Here is a 13,581-nt window from a genome sequence, read left to right as displayed (position 1 = left end):
TTGAGAGTTTATGTATTTTCTGAATTAATAACTATAGCACGTTTGTTAGTTGTAATCCTTTAGGTTGCGAAAACATTTCAAAAAACATTTCAAAAACATTTTGAAATAATCTTATAATATATTTACCACTGAGATAAAAATATTATTAAAAACTAAATATATGTAGAATTCCAATGACAATTAACCCTACTGCGAGCCTTGAAATTTTCCATTTCGTTTCTCGGACATCTCGTAAACATTCTAACTTTTATCAATATTCTAACATAAGTTACGAGACTTTCAGTAGAAATTGCATGAATCAAATCACTTTAAACTGCACTTAAATCATTATAAACTTTACACAGAACTATTGTAAAGAGTTCCAATAACATTTCTAGGCTAATACGAAACTTTACTCTTCGAGAAGTTTAGATTAATTATAGAGAGCATAGCAAAACCAAACGAATTACCGTGCCTTATTCCTGGTTCAAGGAAGCATTCGATAAAAATGCAAGACAGTGTGCAAACATACGAAAATTGAAAAATTATAAAGTAACGAAGATACATCTTCGATGTATTGATCGAAGGATATCGACCTTAAAAAAAGTTTCAGCGTCGCGGAAACAGTGTTAATTTCACCTACTAACACGATTAACCAGCCACGAAAGAAACAGTTCGTCTTTGCGAATACCAATCCACACCACTTTCATCCACGTCCAGAAATATCCTGACCTTAACTAGCGCGCTATTCTACGGAGAGGTGACCGGTTTCGCGCGTTTGACCGCGAGTGCTTCTATTTTCGACAGCGGCACACACGAGGCTAGTGGCATCGCCTCGTTCTTCGACACTAATTCCACCGAAGAAACCGCCACGATTAACGAGTCGATTTCGGTCGGTTTTAACGAGCCACGAAAGTGAACGCGCCCTTGGATCTCCTTAAAAGGATGTAATTAGAAAGCAGATCGTCTTTCCCATGATGTTACTCGGGATAAGTAAATCGTTCGCCGAGCGATCTCTGCTTGCCATTTCATCGAACAGATGCTTCAATCGCGACTTAATTAACCCTTCCTGATGTTCCGTTACTTGGAAGGTACAAGAGGTTTGCCATTGCATATTCGTAGTTTCTCGAGTTTCGATCAAGATTTTATTAGTATAGGTTCGTTTCGACGTTTTCTGAGCACTTCTCCAGAGTAGGTTTGCAAGAAAGGTCTGAAAACGCGATCGAAATCCGAAGAATCAGAAATTTACCCCCTAGTCATGGTGAAAATTAAAAATCCAACGGTTCGGGATTATCTGTTTGATGATTTATTTGATAATCGGATAGGTTTAGAGAACACGGAGTTTTTAATGGGAAGCTACTAAGAGATATGTTGACATTATATTTCGAATAAATGTATCTCAAAGTGGCTAATAAATTTCTTCCTGTTTTTATCTTATTTCCAATTAGCACAAAGATCGAAGGTTTTTAATTAAAGGAATTTTGAAATTTTTGACGTGAATAATTCACATAATCAAAATTGATGCAAAAATAATACGTACAATTCTAGAGGAAATAGAATCGATCTTTTCATAATCATACTATATGTAAAAACAAATTTCTCTTTTTCATTTTTAATTATATCTAAGAATAGATGAAACAATTTCTTTTTCTCAAAGACAATAGGCACTCTAAATTTTTATCTTAGGAAACATATACGTTATTAAAGATACACGTTATACAATTAGTTTCATCATTCCATGAGTATAATTCTAATCTTCTATCTACAAGAATTTTTCCTGTTAACAGGAAACAAGGTATTTATTAGCAAAGTTGTTTGCTTCTCGAGGATGTTTCTGTTTACTCGAAAACACTCTCGAGGATTCCGCAGGATAAACGAGAAATTCTCACGCGAATCGTATCGTCAGCGTTCTTAAGGTCCTTAGGGCTCCTTCAACGAAGAATCGTATCCTTTCGTGGGCTGGCCTGTTCTACGGCCTCCGTAATAATTTACTGCCCCGTTTATTATAACCGGTCAGAGTGACTTTAATTACGTCTACGTTGTAAAACCGAAATTTAGTGGTCGTACACACGGAGCACGAGCCAAGCTACGAGCCTGCAGGTCTCAAGCTTAAAGGGTCGTTTACGAACACGCTGTGTCTAAAAATGAATACACTGACGACAGGATAAAATCAAGCTTGGATTTCAGCTTGAAATATTTCCAGTTACATATCCAAGATAAAAGCTATCGTGAATAGGTTAGATGTAATATATAACATCTAAACTAAAATGCTCGTTATAGTACGTGGTAAATAAAACGAATCTCAATTTAGGTCATACCTTCTATAAAAATATGCATACGTTCGTTTGTTAAGATTTTTCGCCAATTGTTGGAACCTTTATAATTCTTCGATAGATCATACTAATCATAAACGAATTCAAATTCCTTTGAAAGGTGGAATGAATTATACAGCAAACGGACAGAAACAGTAAAGAAGATAACGATCAAAGAAAGAAGCGTGAAATATTCCTGTAAACTCTAAACAAACCTGTTTCGGGAAAGAAATGTCAAATCTTTCAAAACTTCACGTATTTCAAACACTTCTTACCAATTTATTTCATATAGAAGCAATTACTAGATCTTCTCACGGACGAGGAGATATTTCTTGAAATGATCGACGCCAATTAACGACGATAATAGAAAATTGAAATTAACGGCCATGTGAATACGAGATGCAATTCAAAGCTTAGATACACCTGCCAAAGGAACAAGATAGCAATGAAACGCGAAAAGACGAGTGACAAGACGGAATGATCGTGGATACTGATGGGCAGCCACTGGCAGTCAGTGACGTTGAATTATGCAAAGGAATACGCAAAGGCTTGATAAGGCTGAACTCCATTTAAAGCACCATTGAATTCGTAATGGCATGTCGATCGTTTAGGTAGACCAAAGTGGTTCTACCTTTCGCTTAACCTTTTCTTCATTCTCGTTACTTTCACGTACGATCACCGACCCTCGGTTGCCGGTGACAAAACGTTTATTCTATTTAAAGATCAGTCCGGTTATCGATGTCGACGGGCAACCGTATCGAAGAATGCCTGCACGTGGGCGGTTTAAAAAAGTTTTTCAACGCAAGAACAAAGTGACTGAATCGAGGATTGACGTAACACCTCTGTTAAGATGACAGTTTATTAAAGGCAACGAAAAGACTAGTAAAAAAAAGTGAATCGAGTGTATAGTTTGGAAAGAATAATCGACGATTTTCGATGATTCGATGAGCAGGAAGAATGAATTATTCTCTGCTCTTTGATCGATAGTAAGAAAGTAATAGTGGGTCATTGCATAATAATTTCCAGATCAATTGTATTAAAATAAAAATATTTAACCGAAGTAAAAGCCATTTGAATCGATGGAGTATTTTCTTCTAAAATTCTATTAGATTATTACATAATGAATAATAGTTCCGAGATAAATGAATAAAATAAATAAATAATGAATAAAACAAAGATTTGTAATCGAAACATATAAAATGTGTACTTTGGTTAAGAATAATTTTGTCTTATTCAAAATATTGTATCTTTTCTTCCACCGTCTTAAATGCCCTAAATATTGCTCCAGTTTTATTCTTTCTACTGTAGTATACTTTTCTCTATACATTTCTTTCGTTTACATCTTCGTCTTGTTTTCTGTAGTCTTAAATTTTATTTCGTTGTTGATTAAATTCAAGCTATATATAAAAATGATACGATTAATCAAACATCTGCAATCCTATTGCAGCGAAGATAAACAAACTTCTTCGTCACTTTCACTGTAACTTCAAATAACATTGACACTGTCTATATTCCATTCATTATTAAAACCAACATCATCATTCATTTTCCTTAAAAAAGGATTACGCAATAGTTAAACAAGACGAAGTCTATCAAAGAGTACAAAAATCTATATGATTCCTAAGTAATTAGACGGTTTCTCTTTTCCTTTCCAAGCCGTAAAACGTAATCTATCGTATCTCATCCTTCCTCGACAAATTATTACCTTTTTTTCACGCCAAGAAAATGAACGTTTCTTTCCTTGCTTCATGATACGAAGAATCGTTGCCATTAACCACGAGTTGCTCATTACCGTATGCGCGAGGCCAATTATATAGTAATCAGCCAAGAAATATCGAAGAAGCTTTCACTGGAAAACGTTGCTGACTTCCGGTTAACACAGTGACACTTTTTCTTTAGTGGGACGTTCCATTTGAATATGTAATATATGAAAGCGTCATCTTTGGCCAAGTTTGCGTTTTCGGTATGCAGAGATATATACGAACCATTGGCATACCAATTTTTCCACATTAGAAAACCCTATGTGTATTATTTTTTCTTAACCAAAATCACTATTTACCATTATTATTAACTCTTTGCACTCGTCTGTTAACCGTAGCATGATTTCTTTCCGTTCTGTACGAGTTTTTTAAATTAAATACATGAAAATGGTAATGATGACAAGGACTTAAACAATTAGCGGCTACGTGGACTTTCTCAATAAGATTTTCATAGGATATTTTATTTTAAACGAAACTTTATCCGATTTTTTAATTACAGTGATTAGAGAAAAACTACCCTTCCTGGTAATCATTTGAACAATTATTTCAAGATATTCTACTTCGAAATATTGTAAAACGTAAATATACAATAACATTTTTCGATATCGAATTCGAATTTTGTAAAGTTAGAAATCAGCTTTCGATCTGTCCCTAACAATGACCAAATTAATACAAAGCAGCCATAATGTCTCAAATCGACTCATAGATAACTGTACACGCCAACGAATTAAACGAGCGTAAACCAACGGAAAGGACGACAAGACGCGACGAAGAAGTTTCGGAGTTTAAATGGTTGTAGAAATGATTTATAATAAGTCATAAACGATTGCATATACTCGACGACGACAGGACGTTAATTAATGTGCCGAAGACAAATTATCGGAAGCGTGATTAATTTAAATGACGTGTGACGCCACAGATACAACAGGATTGTTTCGTGATTGTTAGCATTTCAATATCTCAATGTTGTAGGAGCCAGAACATGTTTGTTTAATTAGAAAGCGCGATAAAAGGGTAAGAGGACTTTTTTTAAATTACTTAATAACATAGGAATATATTGAATAATGTCAATTTTCTTATTAGGTTAATTTATCATTCTGTGGATTATATAGTTGTTATTACACAAGACAATTATACAGTTTTATAGGTTCAATGAAGAAAATGAGCTTTAGCAGGTTTAGCAACGTGAAAGTTACAATAATCATATACCTATGATATTTATCGTATATCATTTTGTTTGCTATCGAATTTTTATCACGTCTTATGAAATGTATCTAAAGTAACGATATATTTTTATCAGATGATGTACATTTCTCGTTACATCAAAATATTAATTGCATTATTTTAATCTAAATGTTCTTAACAGATATTCATATATCTAGATTTCGCATATATCACTTTATCGTTATCGTACATTTATTATATTTTACCAGATGATGTATTCATAAAAATTTTCTTTCTTTTCAAAGGAACAAATTTCACATCATATTCCAGGAAACATTAATCTTTAAATGCAACTGCCATTTGGCAACATACCTGTATTCCCCAATATAGTAGACACATAACATTTACTGTATAGTGTCTAAATTAATGATGTATTCATAGCACAAAGACATAAAGTGTCTGTCTGTTCATAAACAAGTTATTTCGTCTTTTGTAATCTTTCCCAGCTATAATTCGAACGTCTGTGCCATTTGTAGTTATTACGACATTATATATAAAAAATTCCTCTTACCCTTTTATAGAAAAAAAAAAAGAATTTAACAACAATCTCTTTAGCGATAAATCTTTTCCTTCGATCAAAAAAGTGGTACGAATATTTCAAATTATTTTTCCATGTTCTTGCAACGTATAAACCAATAATTTCAAAATATCTTGCTATATTTTGAAAAATCATATACTTGAGAATTAATAAAACAAAAATATCTATACAGTCTGATTACACCACTTATCTCTTTTTTCCTTCCCACGAATTACATAAGATAGTAGCAAACAACACTATCTCCGTCAAGCAAAATACTCCATCTTCCAACCAACAGCCATTCTGTGTCTATTCACAGAATTCGAAAATGTTACTAAATAAGTTCTCAGACCATGACGAATCAGTATAGAACGACAGAAGGAACAAGATCCGAAGTGTACACCTTCGCTAAAAGAAAAAATGTCATTTCACAGCGAGTCTATTACGTAATCCTTCCAACAGCGTCATCGGGGCATCCGAGTTAATTAATTCAGCGATTCAGAGGAGTCAGAATGGCTGGAATATTCACGAACGGTATTATTAAAAACCGATAAATACAATGAATGCGAGAAATACGGTTGGTTAAGTAATCGTTTGTAATGCCAGCTGTTCTACACTGTATAAATGACACACGAAAGTATTTGAACATTTAGAATAGAGAACATTTATATAAAAAATTGCGTATTACATACGACATTTCGAAATTTCGTTAATACCATAACGAGACACAATTATCGCGATCATATTGGTAGAAGTATAAGATATTTATTGGAAACATATATGTATGTAGTAAAAAATTAGTAATCATCTTAAACATACGATAATAAGTATTAAAGATGGTCCCCCTTGAGTACTGTGAGTTTGTTAATCTAATATATCAATAAAAAGATCAATGAAAAAAATCACGTAGAAGTTTTGGATAGAGTGCTTTTTCAAACAATGCAGGGCACGCGAATATTTGTGTAGTTAAGAATAGACGTCACGAAAGATTGAAGTACATGTACATATATGTACATTTATATTCTTTCAATGCACGTGCATATATTTATACGTGTATTTACATACATATTATGTACATAATTTACTTATACAGTGAAACAGTAACTATGTAACTCGCACGAACACACTGGCCGTTTGCTTCTTGATCCGCAGTGGCAATTTGTGAGGAATTGGTTCATACGAACGAATCCGCATTCGCTCTTTCTCACTTCTCTTAATCGCCGTAATAAAGAGACTCGTAAACGTATACCGAATAAAGTGATTCGAGATAAAGTGAGTCGAAATTTAAAAAAAGAAAAACATCCGCGTATAACCGAAACAGCGTTGTTCATAGAAACATTAAAAAATATAAAAGTTACGAATAAAAGAATGAGGTTGAAAATACCTACTGAAAGATTGAAATATAATCAAATGTTACGGAGATTATCTCTTAACGTTTCTCTGTGGAATTTAATGATATTTTTTCGATTCCAAGTGGCATTCAATTTTTATCTAAGAAAATTGTCCGTGCCCTGAGAACTGAAGATTAATTACATTACCTACGTAATAAAATCGAGAAATATACAAAAAGCAGAGTTGATCAGTCCAATTTCTGAGACGCTCGTACGTTTCGCTGGCAATCGAGAGCGCGAGAGAGAGATTATTTTAATAGCGGTTTCGCGAGAAATTATAACCGCTGTCTACGTTCAAAGTTCCACGAGAGTGTGTAACTCAACGGGAAATTAATCGTATCGACGATAAATTTCAAGAAAAATACACACACTGGAAGAATATACATGTTATACGATTCGGTAGTTCGTGTCTGATGCGAACATTTTAATTTTTTAACGAGGTAAATGGATTTATGAACCTGACTGCATACCGCCTAGGCTTGAAATATGCCGCTTCAACGTCATCGCGCTCATTGCGTGTTTAACGCAAAGTGATTCAAGCGATTCATGAGATTATCGTTTTTAACTTCGAGCAGCAATTCGGTTTCTAGAATCGTTCCAAGAATTTCTCTGTGTTGAATAACAAATTTCACGGCTAGGATAGAGGAAGAGTTTTAAAATACTTTTCAACTTTTATTTCCTGAACATGATGTAATATTGGAATTTTTATTTATTTTAATGAAAATAGCAGCACAAAATTTTCTGCTAATGATATTTATCTGAATATGTTATAATACTGAAACTTTAATTCGTTTCAATGAAAATAATAAGATAAAATGTTCCATGAGTAATATCTGTCTGAAACTGATATGATATTGAAACATTAATTTATTCTACCAAAAATAGTATTACAAGATGTTCTATTAACCGTGTACATATTATTTATCTATCCATGGAAAAATCTTGTTATAAAGTTTAAATATATTAGTTTATAATTTATAAATCTTAATTTAAACGTATTCAAGGTCTGTTTGAAATTTAAGCAATTACAAATATTGTAAAAGGGCTAAGTAAATAAAAGTTCTTAAACCGTGGAATATAATTGTGGAGTAATTAATATGTACTGACAAAATTTCATGAACATAAATCAACAATGTCCGATAATAGAAAACATCGAACACTATGATTATCATTTAAAAAAAAAACACTTTAACCTTCGCCAGAAGATAGACTACATCGAATTTAACCTTTCTCTGAATTTCATATAAACAAATCGGGCTAACTGAAAGGTATACTTCTAGGTACAAATATACGAAGCGACACGATGTCCTAATGTAAATATGTTTTTATCAATTCTAGAAATACTTCTTATATATATATAGGGTGTCTTATCTTGAATATATGAAATATTTAGAAAAACACAAATAACATATTTCCACGCAAATATTCATTATTATGATAGTACTAAATAAAAACGTAGTCGTTAAACATAATACTATATTTCTCCTTATCGTTAATTATTTATCTCGGGACACCCTGTATAGCGTGGTCTAAAGTCCAAACGCATTAACTCCAATAAACAGCGCCAGGCTCGTTCTGTTTCTGAATACATATTTCAAACAATTAAGACGATCGCGACGGTAATGATCAATGATCATTGCCGCTATCGTCGCAAAAAATTACTCTCCGATAGAAAATAACTTCAAGAATAGATAGTCACTCGCCACTGAACGAGATTTTTCAGGGAAAAGGTTATCGTTTATTATTTGATAAACACTATGACACCATAAGTTCCTCTCTAAGTTGTTTGATATACCTATTCGAATGATATTTTACCCTTTGTGAAAATGGATTTTTTTTTTTTTTTAGAACGTGAAAGAAATTTTCTTTCTATTGATTTTCAATAGTAAAAACACAATCTTACAGAGATTTTTTTAAAGAAGATACAATTCACCAAAATGGAAAAGTACTTTTATAAAAAATACACATATTAGTTGTTTAGTGTAAAGATTGAAGACTAACAGCAGGCTAATGCTGATACTTAAAAAATCACATAATTTATTATGTAAAATAGACATAAATGGGCATAAGATATTCACGACTGATTCCGTTATATTATCTGCGATTAATTTAGAAAAAATGTGTTCTTCAATTTCTGCACGATTAATATACCTCATCAAAATAAATTGATAGTATAAATTTATATTCGAAAAAATATTTAAAAATTACTCGATGTCTCATATCGTAGATCAATGAATTTATTAAAAAATAAATTATGTTCTAGCTAAAAGAAATTATACATCATTTAAGAAAACAAAGATCGTCTTGTAAATCTCAGAAACACTCGTGTTATACGGAATAAACGAAATTTGTGTCCATCGTAAAAACTCTTCCTGGAAAGAGGATAAATTCTATTAGGAATATTTTTTCGAACAAAGACTGATTTGAAAAATAATTGCGCGGATAAATCAAAATAAGCTTTATATTTTTGCTCGCTGTATATGTATATGTGTATATATATATATATATATATATATATATATATCATTCGACACTTGCAAAACAATATGACCCTTCGTGACACGTTGTTATGATATGGTTCATAATAATACAACCAACTATGTTGGTCTTTGCGCACGGTCTAACTCGAAGAACGAACAGTCACGGTCCACTCTATGTAAATAATTATAGCCTCAATATTACGTCAATTGTCAATCTTATTAAAAAATCAGATTACACTCGAATATTGATGAAATAATTTGGAGATCAGTTATTCGTATAAAAAAACAACCGTGACGATATTAACCGATAATATTTCAAGATATTTTTATTGCATCGCGTGATACTACACATCTATATCGATTTGTAACTACATATATAGAAATTAACTTTGTTATATTATTATTATGTTGCTATATAGTTTTCGTTGGACTAAACAAAATGGCTTTTAATTTAACGGTTTAAAAGAAATCCTACATTAATACATTCATTAATAACGACGCATATATTACGTCGATTCAATTGTTTAAATACTGCGTCGTTTCTTGTATGTGTGTCAATTAACATAGTTTAAGGCATTTTAATTTCTGCGTGATTCAACAAAATGGCTTATAAGGGGACAATGACTAATGGAATAAAGAAATTTTCGATAAAAATAATAATGCAATCCCAAGGTTCTCTCGTACAATCGAATTATTGTAAATTTCCTCAGTCATAAACCATTCGATCATAAAATTGTGAAATTGTGAAATCGAATTCTATAACTTGCAACTTCTAACTTATCAATTCACTGATATCATTAATTAACAAATTATTGTGCAAGAACGCCGAGAAATGAATAATTCTATTTTAGTAACAGAGTGTGTCTTAAATAGAAGCGAAAAATATTGGCAATCCTTGCATTATTTCTCAAATCTAAGAAAGAAGAAGGAAAAGAACATTTAAAAAAGCAGAAATAAGTAATATAGTTGCAATATTATTTTCCTTCGTTCGGCGTTATCCGTCAATTATCAGGAAAAATAATTTGTAACGTCACAAACAACAGATACTAAGCTTGTAGACCCAACACGAAAACATGCACGAAAACACGTAACTTTCTTGATAACAGTTTCTTTCTCGTTTCTTTTATCGTTTCGTTATAACTCGTTGGATGTCACAGACATATCGCAAGCCATTAAAATTCGTGGCCGAGAACATAATTATGCATATCGGCGTTCTATCATGGCAGCGAATTGAGCCTTCGTGTATCTCGGTACATCGATGGAGCACAATGTCGCGTCCTACACACGATCCGCGCCTTGTCTCAGAGTTTCAGGCGTGTCGACCAATCGATACTCGTGCCATTGCTCCGGAAATGATCCTTCGGATTCGAGACTGCCGCCTGAACTGACGTCATTTCGAGTGAAATAGGATCGGGAGAATGGTTGCCGTATAGGTGTATAATATAATGGCAACATGGACGCATTAAAAAGCTTCAAGGAGGAAGCACGCTTCATAGTCGGTTAATATCGCCATTGTTTTACCAACTTAAAACAGCGAAACGTTTTAACGCGGCGTAAGAATCGACTGTATCAAACGCAAAGTACTTTTCCTCTTTATGCCGTGTCAATAAACTATTGATGTACAATAGTACAGTACATACAGATTTTACTTTTTTAATAAAGAAACGTGCTGTCTGGATTTTTGAAAAATAAGAAAATGTTTTAGCTTGATTCGTCGTTTCTAGAACTATCTGTTTATTGTACATTTAGTTACAATTTTTAGTATCCTATATCTATGCGAATTCATTTCTTATACATATGCATATATGTATTTATGTTTCAAGGAGTATTGTTTTAACTACTAAGTATCGTAACTACTATACCGTGGATACTTTATATACTTTTATATATTTATGCATATGATATAATATGATGTATATTATATATATGTATAATATATGATATATATTATATGCATTCTATATATGTTTGTATCTGCAAGTTTTCCGTGAATGCATAAAAGTCAACTATATTATGTTTGTCAGCCTGATTTTCGTAGAAACGGATTTATTACGTCGCCGGCGAATATCGAACGTAAGCGTGAAACGACAATTATTCGTAGTTCCATGGAAACACGCAACGACCCGTGCGATAAGTGTCCAAGAAAAAAAATACATATACTACGTGTCTTAGAAACACCTTTCGTTACAAACCGGCAAATTAATACATTCCAGAGTACTGATTGGCTAACACCTTAGATCACGTGTGGACACCCGTTATGCTAATTTAATAAGTGTCGTTCCGTATAAATTCGCTGCTTGCTCCGAACACTTCTCGGTCTTACCGATTCAGTTTTACCGATCGTCAAATGATTAATCAAATGTTCCATTCGAAGCGAATGTATATCATACATTTTCAAAATCAACACTTCCATGGTTTTTTCTATAAGCGCAGACAGTCAGCTTTGCAATTATTGTACTTCAGTTTCTTTTTTTATTTGTATACTCAACGTTGTAATTTCTTTCTTATTTTCTTTATAGCATAGAGATAATGCCCGCAGATTACTAAATAAATAAATCAAGCAATAAAAGACGATTAATCGACATAGGCATGTCTGAAATAAAATTTTTCATTATACAGTATATCATTAAGAAATAAAATTTTCCTATAATGTCACGATAATTCTAAATTAATGTGACAGACCGCGTTAACAAATCGGCCGCGGCTGTATATCGCCCGGTTCGCCATGATTCGATGGGATCGATCGATACGGCGCTGCCTTGGAGCACTAGACTCCCGAGTCCTTCCGCTTTAAGTCCTTTTCCCTTGGGTTAATGACACCCATCGCATCGGTTCGAAATCACGCGTGCGAATAGCACATCGTAAGGGTAACGTAGTCGGAACGATACGCGAACCAGCATGATTTGCAAGCGAACTGGCAAGTTTCGAGTTACGTAAGCTTACCTGCATCAAAGGGAGAACCTGACCAGGATTGACGGATCGGTTGTTGGTTTCTTTTCTGGGCTCTTCCATCGTCACGTTCCCAGTCCAAATTTCTTCCGCCTCGGGCAATCGTTTCTCGATATTACCATTCACCTTCTCCATAATGGAAATGAACAATCTCGCAAAACGAAAGCTGATACTGCACCACTGGCTTCTCACTCGTGTCGTTGTAAGAAAGCTAAGGCTACTATGTGCGACGTCTCGGTTAATAGGCGATGGATCGATCGATTCACTCTCTCGAAACGAAACGTCTTCTCCAGAATGTTCTTACACGCCTCGCGACAAAAACAGGACTCTCACACTTTTAAACGTAACTCTTGGTAAGAACTTGGACTAACGTGTGTCACGTGGTCGGACAGAGACGAGAGACAATCGGTCTTAAACGAGAGGCTAGAAAATTGTTCGTAACTCGCGCACACAAGTTAATGAACGGGGGAAAAATCGGGAAAGCAAACGATTGAACGCGGAACGCGTAGTTACACGAGCCGTGTGTGTTACTCGGAATTAACGATTAAGGAAGTCGACGACAATTACGAAAAGAACGAGACAACCGGCGGGATTCGACACTGCGAGAATCTCGTGCTGTTCCGTCCCGGCGTGATGTCGCCCCACCCGACTCAAGTCGAACGCCGCGTAACTATCCCCACCACCGGCGGAAAGCAGGCTGCACGTCTGCCCGAAATCGCTCGAAAGCTACCGGCGTCGTCGTTTCGACGGAACCAGCGCCACCGGCGACGCAGAAAATGCGAACGTTGCCATGCGATGCGACGCGACGCTTTTCTCGCAAACTAATTTTCGCTCGCTGATCTCTACACACCACCGGGAACCGACCGATTAACCCTATCTATACACTTCATCGCCGAGTAGTGCCTGCGTTCGACGAACCCGTCTTTGAACGGCCGGTGAACGCGCAAACGGCTGTCCAGAGCAACCAGA

At 34.3% G+C, this 13,581-nt stretch overlaps 1 protein-coding gene across 1 annotated transcript in view; it reads right to left on the bottom strand.

The window, feature by feature from the left end:
* LOC117232378 (terminal nucleotidyltransferase 5C) overlaps window positions 1-13,283 on the bottom strand; it is a 153,081-nt gene extending 139,798 nt beyond the window's left edge. Inside the window, exon 1 of the mRNA XM_033491729.1 lies at window positions 12,607-13,283. Within this exon, the coding sequence (XP_033347620.1) occupies window positions 12,607-12,747 (141 nt within the window). The 5' untranslated portion in view covers window positions 12,748-13,283. The remainder of the gene's footprint in view (window positions 1-12,606) is intronic.
* Window positions 13,284-13,581: the final 298 nt, after the last annotated feature.

This window comes from Bombus vosnesenskii, unplaced genomic scaffold, assembly GCF_011952255.1.
Source record: "Bombus vosnesenskii isolate JDL3184/JDL3185 unplaced genomic scaffold, Bvos_JDL3184-5_v1.1 scf7180000013286, whole genome shotgun sequence".
Classification (NCBI taxonomy): Eukaryota; Metazoa; Arthropoda; class Insecta; order Hymenoptera; family Apidae; genus Bombus; species Bombus vosnesenskii.
This window is presented reverse-complemented; position numbering and strand designations above follow the sequence as displayed.